The sequence below is a fragment of the Lepisosteus oculatus genome, chromosome 9 (assembly GCF_040954835.1).
Source record: "Lepisosteus oculatus isolate fLepOcu1 chromosome 9, fLepOcu1.hap2, whole genome shotgun sequence".
Classification (NCBI taxonomy): domain Eukaryota; kingdom Metazoa; phylum Chordata; class Actinopteri; order Semionotiformes; family Lepisosteidae; genus Lepisosteus; species Lepisosteus oculatus.
Window position 1 is genome coordinate 35,982,212 of NC_090704.1, and position 26,117 is coordinate 36,008,328.

Genomic DNA, 26,117 nt, shown 5'->3' on the forward strand with positions numbered 1-26,117 from the left:
TATAAAACAAGACTGAGTATGCTGGACTCTTGACAGGTTCAAAGCACAACGACAAAGAGGATCTTTCTTTCAGTAGCTAAATATTGTTTGAAGTAAATAAGTCATAAAAAGAGACATGGACACTAAGCCAGCGACATGCCCCAGAAGCCTCACTACACAGCAGATCAGTAGGTAAATTCAGAGGGGTGACAGTAGCCACACTGCTCTCTTTCAAGTACAGGATCAATGGACAGCCAGAGGCCTTCTTCAGAAATCATGTGGATTCAGTTCAGAGCCAAAGAGCTTTGGTCTTTCTAACTGGAACACTGGAGATAGTAAACAGACCTGACAATATATCTGCAACGTTGGCATTGTGAATCACTGTGAATTCAATCAGATAGCTTCCTGCCTACCAGGCTGACCAATAAGACAATGAAGAAATGACACAGACAGCTTGAAGAAAACGATGAAATGTGCAAGGTGCTTGCTTATAGTTATACCTGTTGTATACAAGTTTATATCATAAAATGATATACATGGTGAAAGTCAAACGCTACATTCTGAAATAGCATCTGTTCTCTGTTTTCAGTGTTATTTATGTAACAATACATACCGTACAAGTTGAGTGAGCTGCTACAATTATTGAATACTTAATGTGTGCTTGCCATGATCCAGCTGCTCAAAGAAAACCAGTTTATGCGAGGCTGTTCCTGTGAGGAAACCTTTAAATTAAACAATGCCCCCCAACGTGTGCTACCTCTCCAGACGAGCGGTCAGCTCGGATAGTGACTGCTGAAACCGAGACGCCACAGTGGGGGGGTGCTGGCGGTGACCTTTGCCCCTGACCCCCAGCTCTTTCTGCTGCGCATAGCCTTCCTGTACCTTCATAAACAGCGTGGAGACCATCTGAGCAGATGAGAGGACACTCAACACATCAGGCCACACTCAAGGACTGGGTTTGCTAACTATTAAATGGACACAGTTACAGCAAGCACCCTGCCATTCACACACCATGGGTGTAGCTAGCTGCTGTAAGTATTCCCACACTAAGATGGTAGGCATGCCCACCATTTTAGGGGCCAGAGACTATGTTATGACATAGAAAAAACACTCAGGTGCACTTCGGAAATTCATATTTAACAATGCAGCCTCTGTTTCAGTTCCACCACAGCTTCTTGGTGAGTGCAACAGTGAAGGGGTTTGGATTACTCATTTTATCATGATGGTCACCTTGAAAACAGGCTTCTTTTCGCAGTTTAGCAGCTGGGCTGTTTTTTAGAGACTGCAGTCTAATAGCAAGCATCATAGCTCACCTCTCTTTTCTGAGCTCCTGAGCAGAAAAGCAAAGGTGAATTATGAGGGGAGATGAGAGGTTCCATTCCCAATTATAGCACTTTATTCTATGAAAGGCAGGTCCCAGTGATGGGACTAACACAGCCATCTGCCTCTGTTTTTGAGAGATGGAATATGTACAGTTTTCACTTAAGTACCACTGGCCCATACAAATGAGTTAGTTGCAGACTGTTATTCACCACTGTTCCAGGCAGAGATTACCTTCAACCGGCTCCGTGCGAAGAGCTCCAGGACTTCAGGACGAAACTGGTCATGGTTCTTATTCAGAAAATTGTGAACCTGAGAGCACAGGAAAATAAAAAGAAAACCCTGTCCATCACATCACTAAACTGCTTGTAGCTTTCTAAATTTAGGATGATCTGTTATCTCCATTTGAAATTCCTTGAGAGCACTTTCTCAGCTATTTCCACCAGCTCTCAAGCCCTGCTCTCTGGCTCTGTACATCCACACATTTTTTAGAGTTTCAGTGTTCATTTTTGTATTCAATGTTTTCTTTCAGACATATTGTGTTCCAGATCACAATTTATTAATTGATGAAAACAATACACCCTGGATGGGCACTCACAGAGACACATGACGCTACCAGCATGTCTTTGGGATGTAGGAGGATACTGGATAACATGAAGGAAACTCATGCAAACATGGGGATACACATACACACTCCATGCAGATGGCACCCCAGGAAATGAACGTAGGACCTCAGTGCTACAGAGCAGCAATGCTAACCACTGTGCTACCGTGCTGCTTTACATTACATAATATTTTAACTCTTTCTATATGGTATCAATATGTCTTTTGGCTGTGGCTCTGCTCCTTGTGTAGACAGTGCTCATGATTTCGAAGAGCTGGGCTAGGTCACACGTACCTGGTAGGTCACAGCGCCGGCGTAGTGGTGTAAAGTGAAGACGGGCAGGGGGATCTTGGGCTTTGTGTAGAAGGGGCTGTTTCCATGGTGATAGTGGCACTTCTGCAGGAAAGTGTGGTCTGTGGCCTGTGATAGAGAGAGAATCACAAAGTGTTGGGTAGGCAAGTGTGGGAAAGTGTTCCTGTGCTCCTAAAATACTTACTGCCTACTTCAATTAGGACATTTGGATCTTGTGGATTGGGTTCACATCAGTTTGATTAGGCTTTAAAGAGCAAGTAGCAAAACTCTGAAAACATAAGCTGTAGACTTAGTTGCATTTAATTCTGCAGTCAACATTTAGACAGCTTTTTTTGGCAGACATAATTGTAGCATCAGGCATGAAAGCTGGGCAGCTTGCTCCAGACTATGACAACTCATTGGGCTGACATTGTCATTGAATATTTGTATAAAGTTCTTTCATAGTCTTCCTCTCTGCTTAAAACTACACACAATCAGCGCTTTCAACTTGTCAGGGTACTATTCTAAAGCATCAACATCTTTTTTGCGCTATGCTGTGTAGAAGACCTTTCTCTGTTAGATTATTGTTTAGAAGAAGAGTACTAATTCTGAATTACATAATGTGGGTATTCACAATAACTTTTAGCACAGGCTGTTTAGTGGAATTTAAATCAGTGCCCAGGGCCATGCAGTTCCCACCTGAGGTAGGCTGGTCTGGTCATCCAGGATTCTAAGGATACCATGTGGTCGAGCACAGATGAGGTCCAGGCAGGACTGACAGTCCAGCAGGGGTACTGGATACCACTCAATCTGCTCTGCGCTATACTCTTCCTGCAGGCATCAGGACACAAATAGAGTACTATACTGACTGGCACTCAAAATATAATGTATATTCTTACATTAGCTCATGTGAACTATATAAAATGTACAGGGAGAGAATAACAGGGAGGAACTTCAGAACTCCTTGCGCCAGCTGTATGAAAGCTGTTCCACAGCTATACCTTGTGGAACAGCTATATGAAAGTGTCAGGACTGGTTAGATATTAAGCAAATGATATCCTTAAACTTAAATTAAAAAATGGTGCCGGCACTTACAGATTATAGCATCATATTGGTATTGCCTCCACAGCTTGACTAACATCTGAATGAGAACTAGGTAATTCTTAAAATGCAAAAAGAAATTAAATGATGGGTGGCACAATAGCGCAGTGGTTATTATTGCTGCTTTGCCTGTGCAAACAGCTAAGGCCCAGGGTTCAATTCCTGAGGTGCTATCTGTGTGGAGTTTGTATGTTCTCCCATGTGTGCATCAGTTTCCTTCGGGAGCTCTGGCCTCCTCCCACAGTCCAAAGGGATAGTGGATGGTTAATTGGATTCTGTAAAAAACTGGTCCTGGTGTCTGACCACTTTGACCTTCTCACCTGCTCCTGTGAGACCACCGCCTTGTTGACGAAATGCTGCAGCTGCTCGTTAGCATAATTAATACAGAGCTGTTCAAAGCTGTTCACCCCCAGGTCCTGCAAGGTGAGAAGGGGTTGTGAGTGGGCAAAGCCTTCTTCACTTGGGAGCAGGAACCTACTCCAGATCCCGCAGTCAGGAATCCGGTAGGTATTCTGTGTTTCTTTAAACAATCAGTAGGTTAAAGCTTTGAAGAAGAATTAAACTGGTCCAGTGAAAGTTAAATCAGATCAGTTATACACGTTTCTCTAACGAAGAGTTTACAGTATAAAATATAAGGGGACAACCTACTAGACTACAGACCCTGAGAACTGTAGCAGGGGACTGCTGATATACCGTCAGGCAGTGGGACAGTGCGAACATGAAGAGACATGATCACAATTATACATTGGCAGAGGCTTTACCAGAGCTGTTCCTGACACACATAAAGCTGCCAGATCACAGACAGACAGGACCTAGCTCAGGCACAGGCAATCAGCGTGTGAAAATCATGCCAACAGACAGCACAGTATTCCAACAGCCCCGTGTGTAGACAGACAAGAAGACAGGAAGACAAGAGACAGCACCTCGAACCCATAGATGTCCACAATGCCCACAGTGCTGTCCATCTCTGAGGGGATAAGCCATTCATTGATTCGGGCCAGAAGCCAGTCAAACAGCACCGAGTACAGGGCCTTGGAGATGGCATCCCTGCCAGCACAAATACAACAGATCTGTTCATAGGCGGCTGCAGCTGGAGCACATCTGCAGTCACATCCTGGAATTCAATCACATCCATTCATTTTCTAACTGCTTCATCGAATACAAGGTTGCAGGGAGCCGGAGTCTCAAGCAGGCAAAGGGCATGCAGCGGGATACACCCTGGATGGGATGCCAGTCCATCACAAGCTATCGTTAATTTATTGATTAATTTTAAATTGATTCATGAATTGATGTCATATGTCCAAGTGCTGTTAAACACAAAACAAAATTCTTATGCTGAAGTAAGAATACATTCATAACCTGTAGTTTCTAACTCCTCTTCTTAATTAGACTATAAGAGAGCTTTATATCACAATTCAGTTCAAATGTTTTCGGTCCCAGTCTTGAATTATGTGTTTTTATGATCTAGACAGGAGCTTTGAAGGTGACTGGTTGGTTACTTAGTATTTACTGTATAAAGTATCTTCACGCTATCTAATAATTTGTTATCTTTTGTTTAATTTTACCAATCTTAAATATGATTTACATATGGAAACCTCCGCAGAGTTAACCTAGTTTATCAGGTATGCTTGACTCCATAAATAAAACAGATCTCACGGACGTTTCTTCAAAAACTCATACTGCTGCTACTCATTTGCTCATTGTACCTAACACTGTGGGATCCATTTACCTTTCTTAATCATTCCTTTCATCCAGGCCAAATCCCTTTCTCAAATTCTTCATTTACCAAAGTGCTCAATGCTATGGAGGTTACCTGAACCTCCTGGAATGTGGTGATAAACTCTGTTTAGACATGGCCAATGGACACGAAACTATCCACTCCTGCAGGAAGGCAATGAGGAAAGGAGTCTTCAGCATTCCAAGGAGATACATACCTGGACTCAATGGCACTTTCTACAGACAGGGGGCAGTAGATCCTGTCATACGATGTCTCCTGGCAAAAGACAAAGATAACCCATGCAGAGAAGTGCAAGCAAATTCCTTCCATGGTTTGAGAGTAGGGCTAATGACAGCAGACTGAAGGACCTTGAATCTTTTTTTGGTCTCAGTTGATAACAGCTGAAACGAAACTAGATTTTGTTTTTGTTTTTTTTCCAGATTTTAACAGAAATATTAATAAGGTTGGGGAAGCACAGTGGTGAAGTGATTAATAATTGCACTGGGGCCCCGAGTTCAATTTCCAGAGAGCTATCTGCATGGAGTTTGTATGTCTTTTCATGTTTTTTTTAAGCTGGTGCTCCAGGTTCTTCCCACAGTCCAAAGACATACTGGTCATATACATCTCTTCTGTTTTATTTGTACTGCTGGTTGGCGAATAGTTGTTTAGTTCCCACCTTGTGCCCAATGTTTCCCAGGGCAGGCTCTGGCCTACTGTGAACCTGAATTGGATACGCGTGTATTGAAAGTGAAGTGGTGATGTGATGTGAGAAGCAAGGTTGGAATTAGTTTCAAATAAAGTTCAGCAAGTGCATGGTGAAACCTGTTTTTATGCCAAGAATTACTAATACATGGATCAAATCGCAAAGCCATATTGGGGCAGCTAACACTAAGACCTTTTAATAATTCAGTGTGACTGTGATGGGATGGAGACAAGCATGCTTTGATCTGCTAAATTAGCATTTATTGCTTAAACCACGTTATGTTCTTATAATTGGTTATTTTCTGAATGCTCTCAATTTCTCAAATATCTACCCAAAAGAAAAAGTTTAAATACTCATATGTTCTCGTGCATGTTTTTCCAAAATATTTGCTACAGGTTTATTAATCCTGGAGATGTAGTACAGGATTTAAACCAGGAAAGGTGGTGTGGCAAATTCCTCCACTGTGACCTTTGACCCCTTCAATAAAAACACTTCTTGCCTACCAAGACCTGCCTGCCCCACCCGTGTCTTACCGTAATGCGGTGAGTGATGGCGTTCTGCAGGGCGTCCGCCGAGATCTGAAGCAGGCTGCTGACAATCCGCGTCTCTGCATCATTAAAGATCACCGCCAGCTCATACGAGTCGCTCTGAGGACACAGCAGACACTGCACAAGTGAGGGAAGGGTTACATTTCACTAGCCGGAGCTCCACTAGGTCCTCTTCAACACAGCTACCAAAGGATTTTGACATAAGACCCACAAACTCACGTTTAAAAGTCAACAGTAGGGTTGGGCTTTACTGAGACAGATTAAATCTATTTCCCCTTTTTCAATTTTTAACTTCTCAATTATTGTAATTCAAGAAAGTCTTTATTGTAATTTCTCCTTAGCCTTGCACGTGCTATCCTTCCTTATCATGTAATCTTTAATCTTCTGATGTCTCTTTGAATGACTAATAACTCATTGTAATGCTGACTCTTCAAATCTTTCAGATATTTATTAAACATGCCATTATTTTTACCATCTTTACTGTTTGTAAAATCTGTTTTCTTTTTACCACACAGTATGTCTAGATATGTTTTTACATGTCTGTCTTGTATCTTGTTAGTTGTGTCCAATCAAACCAATGATGTTTCAACCATTAAGGTCTTGTAACTTCCTCTTTTCACCTTCCATGTATCATTCCTTAGGCCGTTTTTAAGGAACTAAGCAGCATCAACAAGAAAGAATCTCATAAATCATCCAGAATCCCACCTATCCAAACAAGAGATTTTCCAATCCCCTGAACCGCTTGTCTTTGGTATAGAATAATAGCTCTTAGACTCACATTTTTCATCAAGCCCTGTGTGATGCGTAAGACCAAGTTCTATTCCTATCTATTTTTGCTCGGTATTGTGTCAGTTATATCACCACAACACAAACACTGCTAGTTTTAATACTCAAATGGTTGCTTTGTGGGAAAAATATAAATAAGTACAAATCTGTTTCCAGAAGCATTTTTCATCTGCTGTCAACTTTACCAAATTACTGTGTTGCAGATAAAAAAATATGAAGGATTTGTAAGTCTGCAAACTACAATAGAGCTCAATTGCACAATGATCTCAAGTGTAGTTTGCATACTTACAAATCCTTCCTCTGCAGAATTCACTCAAGATGACATCTCTCCTGCTGTATCCTATGTTGTCTGAGTGGGTTTCTGTGACTTCCAAATGCTGGAATTGCAGACTCCTTCATTAACAATGCAGGATTAAGCAGAAGAGATCTCTTCTGGAACCCACTGGTCTACTGGAAGCAATACGAGATATAAAAACATATTAACTATGTACAGCATGAGTATCAATAACTTACGTTTTCTGTAGCTGTGCTAGTTACCTTTAAATGTAATGGAGCTCTGTATAAAAAATAATGGAAATTATAAGTAGAGAACTGGGAAAGAGGAGATAAACACAACCTCTCCTTGAAATCTGCAATATAAAAGCTGAGTGAGGCTCCAAGACTAACTAACCTCATAAGAGCTAAAGCAGATGTTGCCCAGCTGCAGAATGGAGGACAGGATGGCCCAGGTGATAGTCAGTTGATCTTCACTAAGGCCAATTTTCTCCAAGCATCTGAGCAGAAGTAGGAAGTCTTGGTCGTCCCACTTCTCTTCCAGCTCACAAGCCCCCCCCTGTCCACAAAGTCCCACATTCAACCACAGGCCTCACTCAGCCAGTTACAAAACACCAGCCAAACAAATTGTGCACTTGTCACTCTTCCATTAAAGATCCCACATTTAACAGTGACACTTTAAGGGGATTTTAGAAGGCTTTTCTTTTTGCTATCTTTGCTGTTATTCCTGCAAATCTGTTCAAAGTCCCCTATCTCCTCAGCATGTATAACCTTAGAAAAAATACCAGTATACTGTATCTATCACGACCATCTATTTTGTTAAAATGTGGAAATACCTCATGTGGGATAAATGCAAACAGGTAGTCTCTGCAATGCACAATCGCCATCCCCTTTCTATTGCAGACTGCCAGCTGACTGTGTACAGTCTGTCTACAAGAAGCTGCCAGGACCTAAATGAGACTATAGCCACCGGACCACTACTCATTTACTATAATGTAAAGACACAGTCTTGATTAGGTAAATCAAGGACACAACTGGCTAATGAAATAGCTCAGATTTGAATTCTAGACAGAATTACCCATCTCACTACAAGCAGAAGGAAGCCTTTGCTAATTCGGCCACTCAGAAACTTTTTGTAAATGACAATATTGCTCCAGGGCAGAAGAATTCAACACTCTACCAGTTCAATTGCTTGATCCTCAATTCTTCAGCACCAATATTAAAAAAAAATCTCTCATTGACTGAAGTATTGTCTTACCTGGTTGAGGTAGTAGTAGGTCTCAGCGCCCTGCAAGTAGAGCTCCTGCTTCTGCTGCTCACTCAATCCGGCCAGCATCTCATAAAACACGTGATAGTTCCTCTCTCTACTGGCCTGAGGATAGAGTGAAAGAGAACTAAGCCCATGGAGAAAAGATGCAGCATAATAATGGACCAACTATCAATTTATGGGATACGTTAACAGATAAGTCAAAGCCGGAGCGGTTCTAATGTGTGGCTTTATTTTGTTCACCATATTCGAGTTTCCATCAAGATTGTCAAGAGATCTACTCTAGTTATCACTTTTATTTTGGTTTAGCATGCAGGCAAAGCTAACAACGCAAGAGAGAGAGGAGACAATAGCAAAGCAGACCTGGCAATGTCACCTCTCATGTGCTGGAACAGGACACTCTACTGGAATCATTTCATAGCATGGTTTAAGAGTGCAGTTCCACAAGATGCACGATCGTACTCAATCACTATAAATGCGATCCAGGGCAGAGATAGGGTCTTCTGATATCAATATACCACCTTTCAGTAACACAGTGTTTGATTTTACATTCATTCTAAATACAATGCATTTTCATATACAAAAGAAGATCCTAGATAAATACATAGAACAAAGATACAATATTTTGCAAAAGCAAATCAGGTTATATTAATAAAACTTGAAAGAATATGTGTGACTTATTTCTATTCAGACTTTGATTACTTATTACAGCCTTTCAGTCCATGATTTCATCACTACAGAGAACCTCTTCGGATTTCTTCAGTAGTGATGTCACTGTAACAATCTCAACTCACACACTATGAGTTGCCAGTTACACAGTTACAAAATTAGCTATGAAGCCGGGGCACCAATTTGACCTTTATGTGATAACCATATGTGGTAAAACCTTCTGGCCAGGCATGTGCAACTTAGGACCCACCTGGAATACAACACGAGATTTCTCGAGGAGATACTGTGACAGCGAGGTCCCAACCACCAGCCCACTGTGGACAAACAGCACGATCGAGTGACCTGTTAATCCATGACAACTATCCACAGCCTAAGTGTTCTATCCTTTAATAAACACTAACAAACAAAATCTACTGTAAAACATGAGATCCTCACTCAGTTTTCTAGCTACAGTTAGATCCCTTCCATCATTAAAACTTTATTTCCCAATTTCTGGTGTTAGATTAGATGGGAAGGATGTATATTAATATTGATAATATTAATTAATGTTGATATTAATATTAATAAACACTTATATTAATATTAAAGAATTATTTTGATAGCATCAAGCCAGCAGTGATTCTGTACTGTGTGAACAATGAAACATACATTACTTAAGTAGTGATTGTTGCATATGACCTGTGACATACTACTGACATACTTCTAACCATTTTATCTGATGCAGAGTAGCAGGAGAGCCAGAGACTATCCTGGCAAACAACTGGCTCAAACCAAGGTACAGACATAGACACAGTCACACCAGGGCCAATTTGCCCATAAGATAATTAACCCACCAGTATGTCTTTGGACTGTGGGAGGAAACGAGAGCACCCAGAGGAAACCAGTGGGGAAAACATACAATAGATATCATGGCAGGAATTGAACTTAGGACCTTAGAGCTGCCAGGCAATAATACTAACCACCGTACTACCATGCCACCCTGCATCACTGCCATTGAGGATGGAATTATTTGTATAACTGCATGGACTGCATCTTTAATAGAAAACTCGCCATGCTGACAGGAGAGAGAGGAGATGTTTCAACAAAAGGCCCTGGGTCTTTGGAGGGAAGCATCAGGAGTCGGCAGCAGGACTCACTGTCGAATGTGGATGTGCAGATATTTCCCGAAGCGGCTGGAATTGTTGTTCAGGATGGTCTTGGCGTTCCCGAAGCTCTCCAAGATTGGCAGAACTTCTGTGGGCTGGGGGAAGGACAGATTACAGAGACGCCTAAGAGAAAAACTCAGAACAATGAAATATCCTGGGCCGACAGCACAGATTAGGCCGTAAGGGGAAAGTGGTGCTGTGCTGCATCAGACATCAGACTGACCTGTCGCAGGCCCTCCACATTGCCCTGGTACACAGTGCTCAGGTACTGGACAATCAGTTTGGCTGCCTCCGTCTTCCCTGCACCACTCTGACCACTGTGGAGTGAGGAGACCATGACTCAGTCAGACCAAAGGATATCTGAGATCAGCTGTGCTAGCATTTATATCGCACTTTACAGACCAGAGTAGCAGGCTGATAAACAGAGCAGCGGATCTGCCCAAAGCTAGACAAAAACAGAAGCGATCATAAAGACAGAAGATCAAATACTAGTTCCTGAAAGCTTTCTTTCAGTTCAAAGTAAATTACCTACATTGATTGTGTGTGCCTAGAGTGTAATGGAGCCATGATCTCTTTTGTGAGGTTAAGAACACAGCTGATGAGCATAATTCTGCTCTGTGGAAGGGGTCATGACTGACATCCTACCTGATGACAACACACTGCTCCTGTGCAGAGCTCTGGGAATGACAGTAGGCAGCATCAGCAATGGCAAAGACATGCCTAGAGAGAGGACAGACACACCCTCCAGTCATCACAGTACTGCAAACACTAGCACTGCAATCACCCTGGCACTGGCTTCTCTGAGGACACGGCTGAATCTTCAGACCTATTATAGACATCTTCAAATAAGGTAAGAAATATTATACTATATTCATTTTCAGATATTTTTCAGAAACATCCTACAAAAAAATGTTTTTGCTAAAAACCAAGAACCCAGGAAAATACCACTACCAGTCCAACTTTGTTGCTAAATATTTCCATTTCTGCATTTTTTTTCCATTGCTAATATCTCAGAACCTTTTACCGTAAAAAGGCCACTTTCTTGGATTTTTAGTATGGTTGGTAAGGGTGTCCTCTCACTCCCTGTAAAATAACAAGGATGGCACCCACATTGGCCTGCTCTTATAATCTACATCTTTGAGCTGGACCCATGGTGACAGAAAAGCCAAAGCAACAATTATTTTGTTTAAACTGCTATCCTGGAAGAGATAAAAGATTTTCACTCCAGAGCAGGATTTGTTTTTAATTTGCTCTTAAGTTCTTAAGGTAAATATATAAGTTTAAACTTTTGACTGAGTTCTGAGTAGAAAGCTGTCTCTCTGAAATTTGCCTTACAGAACCGGAGAAAATGTCTGTACTCACGGGGGGTTGCCCTGCAGCTCCTTGCCCTGGTACTGCTGGCTAATCTCCTCTGTGTAAATCCTCAGTGGTTTGAATGGATTCACAGACAGCAGCATGTTCCCAATGTAGGTCTGGAGGCAAAAGAAATATTGCTGTATTGCCTTGTGGTTTCTAATTCGGGTGATTTTGGGAACACTTTGTTTGAAGCATTTGCTGTTAAATGAGTAGAATACCAAGGTTCTTTCTGAGTGCTTAGCTTTTCTGGAAGAAGTAACTTCACTGCCAGAGTTGGCTTTTTTGGATCCCTATAGTCTACAGACTGCTGTTTGGAATCTGAGCTGTCTTATAGTTGCCTGACCAGGATGTCTTCAAGTCTCTGACTCTGCAGAGGTGGCATTGAGAACTGCTTCTGACTTCCTTCTGATGCTGGACTGTGCTGTTTGCACAGTTTACCGTAAAAAGAAACCCAAAGCTCAATATTATACACTTCAGAGAAGTCCTAAACGTTTCTCTTCTGACTGAAAATGTGTGAATCAAAATGTTGGCACCTGGAGCTTGGAAAAAAAAACTTTGTAAAAATAATCAAATAATGAATCTGAGAACTCCTGCTTTAGGACGGAAGAGATGTATTTACATACGTAAATGGTGTCTCGATGAAACCTCTTCTTCAGATTGAGAAGCACTGAGCTCTCACATACCTCCCTGGAAAAAGAGAAACGTGATATTGAGCAATCAACAGGCTGGCGTTGTGAGAGCAAGAAACCAAGTAATCTTAAAAAACTGTTCTGCCACAAAAAAATTATTTACAGCGAGAAAGACATCATAAGCAAGGAGTCCCTGCTGTCTTTCTCCAAAAAATATGCCTTTTAACATAAAAAGAGAGTATTTTTAAAACACGTTCTTCTGTCTTTACAGCATACAGTATATATGGGCTTCAATATACACTGCTCCCACTAGAAAGACAAAACAAAAAATCAAAGGCCATGGAACCAGAGCGTGACAAAGGAGTGTGTTGCTTCTCAAGGGCTCCCCTTCTGATCAGGACTTTGGGGGACCCAAGTGAATGGCTCCCCATCCTCTTCAGTTGGATTCTGACTGTTCATTTTTGACTGCTTGTGCCTCTTTGCATAATCTCCCTGCTATGGATCTTCACAATAATCGTCTGCACTTATTGTAGTCCTTGGTTGGTTTGATAAACAGCCACAGTTATGGCTTGGACAGCATGGATGGGTAGCTTGTCCCATACTCCCACAATGCTTTGTATAAAAAAGTGCGTCCTGTTCTCGGTGATACAGGTACTTCCCCCTAGTCACCATTTGTGCAAAAGTAGATCGTGCACCTCCTGTAAACTGTGTATCCCAAGAGAGAGAACAGTGTCTTGGGGCAGATAAAATGCTATGTGCAGTTTGAGGAGAGAGATATCATGTGGGAAAAAAAACAGAACTTATTGTGCGCTATCTGAACATTCCCTTTCAAGGTGCCGTACAGTTTTATGGTACTCTGAACACTAATCATACAATAGTGTACTCAGTAGACCTTTAACCTATATCACAGACGGGCAAAAAAGAGACCATATGAGCCAGCTGAAAAACCCTATCCTTCACCACTCACTCCAACTGGGACAGATCCTCGACTGCATCCACTTCCACAGAGTGGGCACTCCCTGGGACTGGAACCTGCAGCACAAAGCACACAGAGGTCACAAAGGCATCTACATTTGTCTGGTTCATTAGCAACGTGTGCTCCCAAATGGAAAGCATAACAAAGGTGTCGCTTGGATTTTAGGAAAGGAAGAATAAAGATGAATGAATTTTCCGCATCTATATGATGTGGACTATTGACATACCTGGGTACTGGAGAGCCGGCTTTCAAGGAGGTTTTCGGCTGCATCTTCTGACTCCCAGGTGCTTCCTGAGGCTGGGGGCTGAGGAGGCTCAGCGTCCTTGTACATGGCCCACTTGCTGAGGTTCTCCACCGTGGGGTGAGGCAGCAATGTCTCAGCACGCAGCCAGTCCTCGGGGTTGCACCGTAGTGAACGGCTCTGGGCCCAGTGCACCTCCATAGAGGACTGATATATCCCTTCACCCATCAACTGGGCCACTTCTTGATCGGCCTCTTCCTCATAATAAGAAGAAAGAAGGACCTCTTTTTCTGCATCTTCGTTGTCACAAAATCCTGCCATCTTTTCTCGGTTGCCCTCAGTTCCCCTTTGGCGTAGCTTAAATTCTCCTCCACTGCTTGGCTTAGAAGACATCAGCTTTGCCACTTTAAACTGAGAAGGTCTTCTTTCTTCTTTGCTCATATAAGCATCTTTGGTTTCCACTTTTCTCCCTCTTAACCCTGTATTCCTCTCCCTGACTTGCTCCCTCTCCCCTATATTTTCCACATTGCTCTGCCTTGTGGGATCCCCTGTCTTGAAACTCTTCTTACAGGATTTCAACAGTGTGAGGTCTGGCTGTACTGGGAGCACCAAACGGGCCCCAGGCTTAGGAGGGGTTCGAAGGGGCTCCTCGATGGTACTGGCGGTGGGTGATGCACCTTTGGACTTGATAATCTTGTGGACCCTTGGGAAGACAATGGCATACTTTGCATCGCCAGGACTGGCCTTCTCCTCTGGCTCACTCAGGCTCTCAGAAGGTGGTGGTGGGGAATTTGGATCATCTGCAGGGGAATCAGAAGAGTCTTCACAGTCTCCTGTGAGATCTTCTCTCCTTTGAGAGCCTGTCTTCCCTGTGGATTCCACCTCCTCTGGCCCTGGCTCAGATTTGGGACCCTGGATGTGGATTCTTTTGCCTGCCAAACTGGCAGTGCTAGCAAGACGGATTGCCACCCTCCTACGGAACCGACTCTGCTTGCTGCTGCTGCAGTTCTTCTTCTTTGCCCTGGCAGACAGCCAGCCTGAGATACCAATTGCCCGGCTCACTGAAGCCAGCTTAGCTCTCAGATTGAAACTCTTGGGGATCTTTCGATGAATCCAGCCAGATACACGGCGCAATGTAGTCATCCCTTTCCTCTTGGTGATAAGATTGCCAGTTGAGCCAGCAACTGACTCTGGAGGCACCTCAGTAATCTCTGCTGCCTTGTCACGCTTCCTCCTAGCCTGGTACCGAACAGAGGCAATCTTTACCCTTCCAAGCATCAGTCCAAAATTCTGAGGATGACCAGTGCCCTGTTTCTCTTCAGTGTCTCCTTTACTGGTTCTTTGGTCACCTGTTTGCACTTGCTCTTCTACAACAGATTTACTGCAAGACTTTACAGAACCTGCATCCAAAACATCTTGATTGACTTCTTGCTTTGAATTCTGTTGCTGTGTGGATGTGAGTCTGGCTTTAGCCTCTCGTTTCTTGGTCCTCAGTGTCAAGATCATATGAGACTGTCTCAGCATAAGACCTTGTGGGGATTTTGGGGAAGGAACTTCCAGCTCCTCATTCTTTTTTCCCCCTACATCTGGTTTCCCTTTGGAGATCTTTGCCACTGTAGCCACCTGAAGTATCGGAGATTTACTTTTTACTTGACCCTTCTGCCTAAGAGCAATCCCTTTCACCTTGGTGGTCTGTACTGGTGGTGTCTCTTTCTCAACGGGAGATGATTCTTTATTTTGCATTGGCTTGGACTTCACCTTGACTCCACCTAGTAGTTTCGTTGTTAACTTGAGTGGCATGTCCTTTCTGGCCAAGGGAGTGCTTTTGCTTGCCTTTGGAGGTTCTTCGATATTATCATCCTGTATTTCCTTGCTATCTGATTTCATATCTTCCCCAGAGTTGGTTTCTTTCTGAGGTGACTCTGATGTTTCCTCCTCCTCACTGCTTTCAGCTTCCTCGCTGCTGGGTTCTTCTATCGGTTCCTCTTCTATTGTCTTTGGCTCTTTCCTCAGCTTTTGCTCCTCTTCATCCTCCTCCTCCTCACTGTCTGTTTCTGTGCTCTCATCACTTTCACTGGTTTTACTGGCTTTGCTCTCTTCCGTCCCTTCAGAATCCTCACTGCCATCAGACTTAGTATCACTGTCCTCCTGATCACTCTGCTTGGACTCTTCCCTGTCCTCCTCTGAACTCTCCATTACACTGTCCTCCTCCTCTTCCTCAGTCTCTGTGCTGCTGCCTTCCTCTGATTCTTCCTCTATCTCCTGGGTCTCCCCTCCTTTTGGGACCTTGCAAAGCTCTTCCTTCAGGTTGACCACATTCTTGGCCGCTTCCTTGGCTTGGGATTTTGAACCACTACCTTTTAGCTTCACTGCCTTCTCTGGGTTTCCCTTTGTCAGCCTGTCTGTGATCTCCACAGCATTTGTGTTCTCTTTTCTAATATCTTGCTTCCCAGCTACTTTAGGTTTTTCCTCTGGTGACTTTTGTTTTTGTATTAGTTCTTTATTACTTTGTATCCGTCTCTCTACTTGCCTCTCACAGCTCGGCTCTTTCTTCCCACCCTTACTTCCTTTTGTCTTCTCTAGCTCTTTTCTGCTTTTATCTGCTGCTGCTTTACAGTCCTTTTTCAATTCTGTTGGCTTTGATTTGGTGGGTTCACTCTTCTCGGGCTTAGAGCTGTGAGCAGGCAATTCCTTGAATCTCTTTTTCTGTGTGTCACGCATCTCTTCTTTTGTAGATTCGTCTCTGGAGGATTTTCCCACGTGACTCTTGGATTTGTGCTCATTCAAAGGTCTAGGTTCTTCCACCTTATCTCTTTTCCCAGTCTCTGCTTTCTTATCTGCACTCCTGGACTCAGAGTGGGAAGCTCCGTGTCCTTTTCTTTTCCCACTGCTTTTCCTGGCTGGCTGGGAAGGAGCCATGGCCTCTCTCTCTAGGGATCAGAGTGCAATGATGTCCTTGTTCATCTAATACAAAAACGACAGCGATCATTTAGTTCAATTCAAAGCGAAGAATATTTAGGATTGCTTCATTTCTAAGGGCTATGTTGCCATAGCAAAACCCAACTTTAAAAGTTAAGTTCAAGCAAACTCTACACCAAACAGACACTGGGAGATGTATTTCTTCAAGGTGACTGAGAAATTAAGCAGTAACATATAAAACAAAAAAAAATAGTCACAGTGGGAGAACTGTGTCTTTTTAGCCTTTGAAAGAGAAAGAGTGAGATTTCACATTGTCATTTATCATATATATATTTATCAATATTTCATTTGCAAATATTAATAGATCAAGACTGTTATTCGTTATTCGTTTTAAAAGATGAAGAACATATTTTAAACTGCAAAGCACTCAACTTCCAACTCCGTAGCTCCATTGGTTAAAATAAGCAAGTTAACAAACAATTTATACTAGTGTTTTAATACAGTTTTTGCATTAAAACAAAAAATTACATGCAGTAATTGAATAAGCCTAAGAATACATCAATAAAATCTCAAATTATATATGCTTTGTATATGCACAGACACACATACAGTATACACAGTACATCACCTGCTACAATTGTGGGGTTCCCAGATGCAACAATTCCTGAAAAAATGTAAATCATTATTATATTATTTTTAAAAATTCACTGAAACATAGACATCTCTCAAAGTCTGTTTATGCTTGAGGCACCCCAGCATCATTTGAAGAGGAATTTGACATAGGGCGCACTGAATAAACTCAAATTTAAAAGCTAGTGTTCATTTAAAGTAATTTAGGTTTTAATATGACTAGGTGTTTCAAGTCATTATGTTGAGATTCAAATTCAAATACCAAATCAAATTAACTTTCCTTGGATATTTACAATATTTTGAAAATGGATTGAAACTGTGCCGTTGCACTGCCTCCTTTCTGATTTGGTTATTCAGCAGCACAGCACAGTCACTCCTCTTCTGAATAGATCTGCCACTTGAAATCCTTAAGCAAGCGGAATAAAACATAAAAACGTCTACAACAAGTGGTTTGCCCTGTTAAAACCAGCTGAGGTTGATCCAACATCACTATATTTCCGTGGAGAAAAAAAAGCTTGGTATGAAAGCCACACAGGTAGTTTTAACTGCCCAAAGCTGTGGAGCTCTGATAACTGGGCCATCTCCTGGTGGGAGTCCACATGGCACAATATTCAGATATTCAGATGAAAAGGGCAAAAAGAAAAACACATTTTCTTATTTTAAATCCGTAACCAACAATTATTTATTAAAGAAAACACGATATCTCTTTAAAATTTGTGTTTACCAATTTCAGTCTAATTTCCAGTCCGACCTGAACAAACTCAAAATGCCCTACTGACTATTTTGAATGACACTTTCAAGAAATTATTTTCTTCCCTTTATGCTAACAATTCAGAAAGGAGCAGCCACTTTTCTAAACTGCCGTCACAAATTCTTCACGCATACAGAAAACTCCAGGTTTTTGCAGGACACAACGAATTTAAAGGGAAAAATGTTATAAAATATCCTCTAGTGCCAAAACTCAGCATATACAAAAATAATTTTTGCAAATACTGTATGTCAACGTTGATGGAAGATGTCCCCCTCTCTGTATAATATATCCTTGCAGGTGAGTCGTAGTGTGTTCTTACCTGTGTGCTCAGCTGCTGGGCAGTCATGACCGGGACCCCCTGAGGGAGGCTGACAGTCAGAGCGCACAAGGAGGCTGGCTGTCACACACACGGGTCAGCTGTGAATTATTCAGTTTCTCTACACAGGCCATGGAATTGTGCTCCCATTCATATCAGCAGCTGGCCGACAGGACCCAGAAAGGTGAGAAGAGCCAGGGAGAGACTGACAATGGGTGCTGACAAATGCGTGACGGGGATGGGGGGGGGGTTGGGGTGAGCTGGGAACTGAAGTGCTCATCACAGTCCAGAGTGGCTCACGCAGCCCTTGATGTAGTGAGGACCACCTGCACTCGAGGGGGCTCTGACTGAAACTGCTGTCCTGTTTTCACAGTAGGATCTGGGAGGTTTCTGAGGCCCCTAAAAGTTTACCAAAGGAGTGCATAGAAAAGCCAGCACAGATCTTAATTAGGCAGTCAAATCCACAGTCCCCATCAATTCGTTACACAGGCATCAACAGAGACCACCTGGATAAGACTAGACTTTTTGTTTTGAAGTACAATGCAATTTTCAATAATAAAAAGATAAGGAGGACCTTCTGTATTCAGAAACTGTGTAATGCACTCATTAGACAACATCTAGAACATAGCAGAGAGTTCTGGCACATACAGTAATAAAAAATAATAGATACCACAGAGAAACTTAAAGGAAGATCAACAGGATTCTTTCCCGAACTAAAGGTCATGATTTACAAGAACAGTTTGAAGGAATTTTGTCTGGTTAATCTTTAACAGCTGTTTCTTAGAGGATCTTGGGGAAATAAGTTCAATGACGTGCTTAGGCTGCGCATTTAAAACCCACTGACTCCTGTGTGCAAAAGTGCCTCCTGTTCTTGGTCTTTAAATCACTCTCACCTAATTCATTTGTATCCTTATTACACTACCGAGCATAAATAAAGTAACCCAGTGGGTTTGGTGCATCTAGTATCTTGTGGGATTTTGACTGACTGTATCAAGGTCTCAAATAATTTTCTTAACAAATAGCCTAAAAGATAATGTGTAGGGAACACCTGAAAGAAAACTGCTGTTGTCAAAGGTTTTGATTCATATCTAAAATGTATTATGAGTCTAATTAAAGACAAAATTATTTGTTACCTGTAATGTGTAAAGCTGTCACATCAGGACTGCACCTGATCTGCGCATCTGTAACCATCTCCTCAACAGTCAGCTGTTCATCTTGTGATTAATCCCCTACTTGCTATTATTTCCATACACTCTGTTGTATTTTGACACCATTGTTCAAAATACAGTGGTGAGCATTGCTGTCTTGCATTATTGTGGCAATGAGTTCAGTTATGGACCTGGGGTGCTGCATGGAGTTTGTATGTTCTCCCTGCATTTCCATGGGTTCCTCTGGTTACTCTGATTTCCTCCCACACTCCAAATACATTGGCAGGCTAACTGGCTTCTGGAAACATTGGGCCCTGGTGCGAGTATGTGTGCCCCCATACTGGCATCCCATCCAGGTGTAGAATGGCTCAGCAATATAGAACAGTTGCACTATTTTTTTAGGTAAATTGGTGCTCTGAGGGATCACCTAACATAATGATGACATATATAAAATATATGAATTTATATATATATATTGAATATAGCATTTCCAATTCTAAAACTTTCAATAAGCACTAAAAAATTCTCCAGACCAGAACTGAGCACGCCTGAGGTGAAGAATTTGATAAACCAGGGCAAGCTGCTGCTGTAAAATGAAAACCAGGAGGCATAGGGGATCTCCAGAAAGAGGATCAGGGAACCCTGCCCTACCTGCCCTGTAATATAACCTGCTCTTCCAATAACAACTGATCAATACTGAATATAACACCAGTAATGATATTGCTGACCCTGCATCTGGGCGCCCTGCAGGAAACTGTGTTCTGCACTGTTACCCACCCCTCTAAGGGTGTGTTTAAGTTGGCCGCCGCCGCTCTGGACCGCTTCCTCGAATCATGTTACTGCGGAACAAGAGCTGCCGAAGCCAATTGCGCGTAGTCAATTAGCGGACAAAGCGTCTCTCAATTATGCATGATGGAGAGCTTGGCCGTGCATGTATGATGACTGATCTCTCTTTTGTCCACCCTCTGCATAATTCAGCAGAGGGTTCTTCTGCTGTACACTGCTGCAGCAACTTCCATAAAGCTACCGAAGTTCCTTAGAAAAGCTAAACCTTTACATAATTGACTTTTTCTTGTTTAGCTACATTTGTTTTACACCTTTGTCTTTTTATTCTGTCTCCAGAGATTTTTTGATGGGTGACATTAGTGGTAGGTTAGTCTGCCCTGGTGTAAGTACAGATGGCTGTGCGTCTACCCAGCAATTGAGTGGCATCCAAACCAGGGTGTATGGACTCCTGCTCACCCACAGTGGATAATGCAGAAGCTGGATTGATTTAATCCCATCTAAAAGTGTTGCTGAATAGTGGTCACACCCCTTGGGCAACAAATATTGGCACAATTATGCAATAAACATTTAATTTGCCTGTATAGGCAGCCAAACCTGAACATTACAGAGGGTTGCCACACTTGAGGATGAGGTGTATTGGCTACACCAGCAAAAGACCAAACCTGAAACACTGTGGAAAGGGACAATTCTTTACAAGAGAATATTAGGATGATCACAGTTACACTCCTATTCCCAGCAGTCACTCATCAGGCGGTACACTGTAGAAGGTGTCCTCCCCCATCCTGTGGTAGACAAACAGGTTCACATAAGGAGATCGGGATGGGGAACAATGCAGCCAGCCCGGAGTTCGCAGTAAAGCGGAGATGCAGATCTGCAACTGCATTCCTATGTTGTTGACCCCAGGAGCAGACATTACTTTTTCACCCCATCCAAGATCACTCCGGGGTATACATGTGCTTTCCATTTAAGGGAAAAGTTTCGTGGCATTGGGCGAAAAGAGATCCTAGACAAGAGCTAACACATCACATCTTAAGAACTAAAAAGAAACACAGTAGCAAGGCTTTTCAGCCCACAGTGCCAATTAGACTGCACTTCTTCTCAAAGGCTTTTCAGAAGCTGTCCATGCCCTTTCCTCAGGGAGCAAGAATAGCCCAAGAAACTCCTGCATTGAAAACAGGCCCAGTTCACACACCCCATGTCTTAGACTGCCATTATAAGAGATCACTACATTTACTTCAGAAAAATCATACCAAACCTGCAGTGGTGATGGGGAATGTTTTAAAGAAATGGTCAAATAACAGGATATAGAAGGAGGAAGGCTATAATCTTACAAATGACGGGGCAGCTGCACTCTGGAGGGAAAGAAAGTGAATAGACCAAAAACCAGCAGTTCCAACCCCTGAGTGATGAAGAAGCAGGGCTTCCTCTGTGCAATACATCACCTGGTGCTCTTCCAGTTGTCAACAGAACTCAGAGCAAAGGATCGCAGCATCCAGAGGGTCTTCAGAACCCGTCGGCCATCCTCCTGCACAAAGCACTGGCCCACCCAGGAGCTGGTGGAGCCTGGAAAGCAGAGCAGCGAGGCAAGATTATCCCAGCTCGCTCGAGATATAAAGGGGCCCAGACAACAGAACTCTTGATCACATGGCTATAGCTCTTATAAATTTGGAGTGGCCATTACAGTGCAGAGAAGCAGTTAGAACTCTGACTATTGACAGGACCTTGTGAATCAAGAGCTTGAGGGATACATGCTAAATTCATTTAAGGGCGGTTACACACCCACCCCTCCCCCCAGCACACAACCAAATGTGTACTGCACTTCACTGATGAAATAGAGTGGGTCACCTATTTATGAAGCACTTGAGACAGATGAATTGTTCAACTTTTGCACAATTTTCAATCTCCATTTTGTATTATGCGTGTATGCATTTCTTCCCCAATGGTCTCCAATATGCCAACCGGCAACTGAACACTTAACATCACTTCCGCTCTGAAGTTCTGTACTTTCAATGACTAGCTCTTCACAGCTTCCTGTATGGTATGGCCCTGGCTACCAGAGCTGGCAAGATACCCACCTCCATCCCATGCCACAGAAAATGCAAAGGAAGGGCGTGGCCCCCGATTCAGGATCCCCTGCACATTGCCCTGCCGCATACTGCCCGCTGCCCCCTTCACGGTCTCCACAGAGCTGGTGAGGAGCCCCCTCAGCTCGGAGTCCTCCAGCACAGCCAGCTTCAGGACCGAGCCTAGGTCACTCACCCACACACCGGTCATATTGCACCCGGTGCCCTGCCAACAACCAGAGAGCCCCCGTCACCCAACAGTATCCATTCGGTCAGCTCCTGCACACTACAGACCGGGAGGTCTGGAGTTCTCCTCTGGGAAGAGAATAGATTGAAATGGACTAAAGTGGTTCATGCTCAAAATGAAGAGTAGCCCACATAAAAAAAAAAGATGGCAAACGGGTCATCTGCCGACTATGGAAAGTTTTCCCTCCCCCCAACAAGGCCTTTGATAAAGTATTACATTAACTTACAAGGCAAATCTTCCATTGCATAACGAATGTATACATTACATTTAGTTAGATCCTGTAAACCTTTTGGGGATATCCAATTGCTGAATTCTCAATAATGTTCCCACCCAACTAATCATAATGCAGTGTCGGCTACTTGAAGCAAAACGTAGAGCAGAAGAAGCAAAAAATAACAGAAACAAGCACATCATAACTCATTTAGGGAGAAAGTTTAAAATTACTAGCACCCAACACCAAGAACGTCACATTAATTTAACGGAATAAAAAAATATCCGAAGTTGAAAATGATCAAGGACTGCTTTAGCCATCAAAGTGCACGTTTCTCTCGAATTAAAGATGATGAACACAAAAAGAAATACCTACCGATAGTCCAAGAGTTCTATTATTGTGAACCGACTAAATAACCAAATTTAAAGAAGTGAAACATGAATTCACCTCAACACACAGCGTCCACACAGAGAAGAAAAAGACTGGCAGCGCGGCGGATATCATTAGAGCCATTTCCTCGGGCTGTTTAACTTTAATGGATCTCTGCGAAGACTTTTTTGGGAACTCTCACAGCGAGCACCTCCGCGGCAAGCTTTAAAGATCATAACCTACAAAAGTCAATAAACCCAACGCGCTCTCGCGAGTCTTTTAAATCGAATCCGTACAATTGAATGATTTCTCTTCATTATGCAGTGAATCAAGATAATTGAAGTTGCGAGCGGACAATGAATATTACCGCATTAGTGTCAACTGATGACAGGATTTCGCAGGATGTTGGAGGTTCACCTATAAAACATGGAAATATACAGTACTGCAGAAATACGTACAGTACCTTCTGACACTGTCTTAAATTTACTGGAATCAATCAGCCTCATAAATTTCATGAAACATATTAGAAATACCTTCATCACCTAGAAACGATTTAATCAGCTGCATGTATGATTTGAGGGCGCCACAGGGGCACTGGGTTCAATTCCAGACCTGGGGTGCTATCTGTGTGGTGCAGGGGCGTAGCCACCCTGATTGATCCTAGCCCTACCCAGTCTTGATTGCGTTACATACTATGCTTTCTAATGTTACGTGTTTTGATTTTTTAATCGTATGTGATTTGCTTTTGTGACCAATAAGAAAATGATGTAAATATTGTGGGGCGGTGCATGCGTAGCCGTAGCCTAATTGGCTATCGTTGTCGTCAGACTCTCTTTGAGCTATCTAGCGTTAGGTTTTGATTTATTAGCCAACATGGCCAACAAATGCATATATCTACGTTTTTCAAAAAGCCGACTGTAGATGTCTAGACCAGTCCCGAAACAAATAAGACACATGAGATGCTACAGGCATCTTGGGCTTTAAGGAGTACAGCCTGGCTTCCCGAATACAATGTGCACGCGTTTGCTTGAAGCAGCTCGATACATGCTTGACCTGTGGAAGTTGAGCACGAAGAGGTTCTAAAATGTATCCTGTAAACAAATTACAAGTTTTGGAATGCGTGAATAATATTAAGATAATATTGACGGATAGATGGGAGTGTGCATTTTACAGATAACTATTCAGATCGCCTCTAAATGCCCTGCAGTATTTTTAATTGAACGACGTTTACAGAGCTAAAAATATAAAGTATGTATTTGACGCTTTTATTAGCAGTCTATTCTTGCAATTAAAGGTACGATGAATTAGCACTGTAGTGCGACTGTACCAATTCAGTGTTAAGTCTAGTGGAAAGTCACGAATTTCCAAATTAGGTGTCTTTTGGCATTAGAAATAGAATAAGATTACTAATTTCGTTGGTTTCATACAAGTTTAAAAGCATCATGAAGGATCAAACAAGATCTTCAGAACTTAATATTTTAATACCTTCGCAGTTTTTATTCTCATGGCGCCTCACTCGATATTACCCTTGGGGCGGTGCATTTACTCCAGCCTCTGAAACCCATACGTGCGTGCACGTTCTTCTGGTATATTTGTGCTCAAGTCCGCTGAATATTTAAGGCAAGGTAAAAGCTCCGTGAAGTTGGCAACCCTACAGACAGCACAAACGATTAAACCCACTTCATTCGTTAGTGCTACGTTTGTGCCGGTTTGTGCCGGTTTGTGCTGCTTTCGTTTCCGAGAAATAGCACCTTGTTTTTTCGGGGTCGTGGCGTCATTCAGCCCCCCTACAATGTCGTAGCGAAACCAAACCGGTCTAATTCGTTTGTGCTACATTTGCTCCTTCCGTTCCCGAGATATAGCACCTTGGTTTTCCGGTGATTACATGACCGTGCACGGTGACTTTGACCTCCAGTGACCCCGTCTGCCAAGTTCAAGCGCTCTGTTACAGTTTAGCTCGTACCCTTAACATTTTAAAGATGATCAATATCTATAAACATAAGAGCCTCCTTAGATGTGAATAATACTGTAACGCACGGGGGTTCAGGCGAGCCCCCGACGGTGGGGGGCCGACCTAAAGCGGCAAGGGTGCCCACCTGAACCCCCGTGCGTTACAATACTAAGACATGACGCATGCCAACAAGTTAACCATCTATGACATAAAACTGTGGTTGTTATGTATGAAATCATCGTGATTATAATATCTATGGTTTATATTTTGTAAGGCACGTTTTCTTTTTCGTTGCCTACCGTGACACGCTGTTGCCAAACGCATAACTTGGATACCATTGCGACAAGAGCTCCGCAGCATGTGGATATCGCGGCAGTGCTGGCGCCTTGCTTCCATGCCACCCTGCCACCGTTGTCGTAACAAAGGTCTCCTATCAGGACATGATATACTCAGATAGGACCTGTCTCGATATATGGACTTTGTGTCGCGAGATGGGGTCAGCATATACAGTAAGGGTATGTCCTATCGCAACACATGGACTCAATGTCCCGACATGGGGCGGGGCATTTTTGTCAGGCTATATCATATCGCGATATATGGGTTTCATCTCCCAACATGGGCGTGACAGTTTTGTCATATCGCGATATATGGGCTCCATGTCACGACATGGGGGCGCGGGGGGGGGGGCATTTGTCATATCGCGATATAGGACCTTTCATGTCGCGACATGGGAGCGGGGCATTTTTGCCCGGTTATGTCATATCGCGATATGCGGGCTCCATGTCGCGACATGGGGGTGGGGCACTTTTGCCCTGGTATGTCATATCGCGATATGCCGGCTTCATGTCGCGACATGGGGCGGGGCATTTTTGCCGGGGTATGTCATATCGCGATATGCGCACTTCATGTCGCGACATGGGGGCGGGGCATTTTTGCCGGGGTATGTCATATCGCGATATGCGCACTTCATGTCGCGACATGGGGGCGGGGCATTTTTGCCGGGGTATGTCATATCGCGATATGCGCACTTCATGTCGCGACATGGGCGTGGGGGCGTTTGTCATATCGCGATATGCGGGCTTCATGTCGCGACATGGGGGCGGTGCATTTTTGCCCGGGTA

General features: G+C 43.1%; 2 protein-coding genes across 9 annotated transcripts in view; both read right to left on the minus strand.

Moving 5' to 3' along the window:
* myo15b (myosin XVB) overlaps positions 1-18,615 on the minus strand; it is a 67,087-nt gene extending 48,472 nt beyond the window's left edge. For 3 of the 4 annotated variants that reach the window (XR_011190467.1, XM_069194469.1, XM_069194471.1), the window contains exons 1-20: positions 18,225-18,615; positions 17,153-17,188; positions 13,591-16,569; positions 13,356-13,420; positions 12,383-12,446; positions 11,766-11,875; positions 11,049-11,123; positions 10,627-10,720; positions 10,395-10,498; positions 9,509-9,572; positions 8,581-8,694; positions 7,720-7,881; positions 6,249-6,362; positions 5,230-5,288; positions 4,219-4,342; positions 3,616-3,711; positions 2,894-3,025; positions 2,198-2,323; positions 1,534-1,611; positions 737-885 (exon numbers count right to left, since the gene is read on the minus strand). Coding sequence is in view for 3 of the 4 variants with exons in the window: in XM_069194469.1 (XP_069050570.1) it covers positions 737-885; positions 1,534-1,611; positions 2,198-2,323; positions 2,894-3,025; positions 3,616-3,711; positions 4,219-4,342; positions 5,230-5,288; positions 6,249-6,362; positions 7,720-7,881; positions 8,581-8,694; positions 9,509-9,572; positions 10,395-10,498; positions 10,627-10,720; positions 11,049-11,123; positions 11,766-11,875; positions 12,383-12,446; positions 13,356-13,420; positions 13,591-16,524 (4,664 nt within the window). In the remaining variant the exon portion in view is untranslated. The remainder of the gene's footprint in view (positions 1-736; positions 886-1,533; positions 1,612-2,197; positions 2,324-2,893; positions 3,026-3,615; positions 3,712-4,218; positions 4,343-5,229; positions 5,289-6,248; positions 6,363-7,719; positions 7,882-8,580; positions 8,695-9,508; positions 9,573-10,394; positions 10,499-10,626; positions 10,721-11,048; positions 11,124-11,765; positions 11,876-12,382; positions 12,447-13,355; positions 13,421-13,590; positions 16,570-17,152; positions 17,189-18,224) is intronic. The other variant, XM_069194470.1, reaches the window with a different exon arrangement.
* A 2,015-nt stretch (positions 18,616-20,630) lies between these two features.
* On the minus strand, positions 20,631-25,391 carry LOC102692558 (avidin-like). 5 transcript variants are annotated; one of them, XM_069194477.1, is made up of 5 exons: positions 23,579-23,651; positions 23,413-23,462; positions 22,231-22,444; positions 21,598-21,718; positions 20,631-20,937 (listed from the first exon to the last, which is right to left on the minus strand). In XM_069194477.1, the coding sequence occupies exons 1-5, from the start codon at positions 23,610-23,612 to the stop codon at positions 20,895-20,897; spliced, it is 462 nt and encodes a 153-aa protein (XP_069050578.1). In that variant the 5' UTR covers positions 23,613-23,651; the 3' UTR covers positions 20,631-20,894. The 5 variants fall into 5 exon arrangements, with proteins under 5 accessions (XP_069050578.1, XP_015211417.2, XP_069050579.1 ...); XM_015355931.2 differs by lacking the exons at positions 23,413-23,462; positions 23,579-23,651 and adding an exon at positions 25,296-25,391; XM_069194478.1 differs by lacking the exons at positions 23,413-23,462; positions 23,579-23,651 and adding an exon at positions 24,531-24,628.
* Between the last annotated feature and the right edge of the window lie 726 nt (positions 25,392-26,117).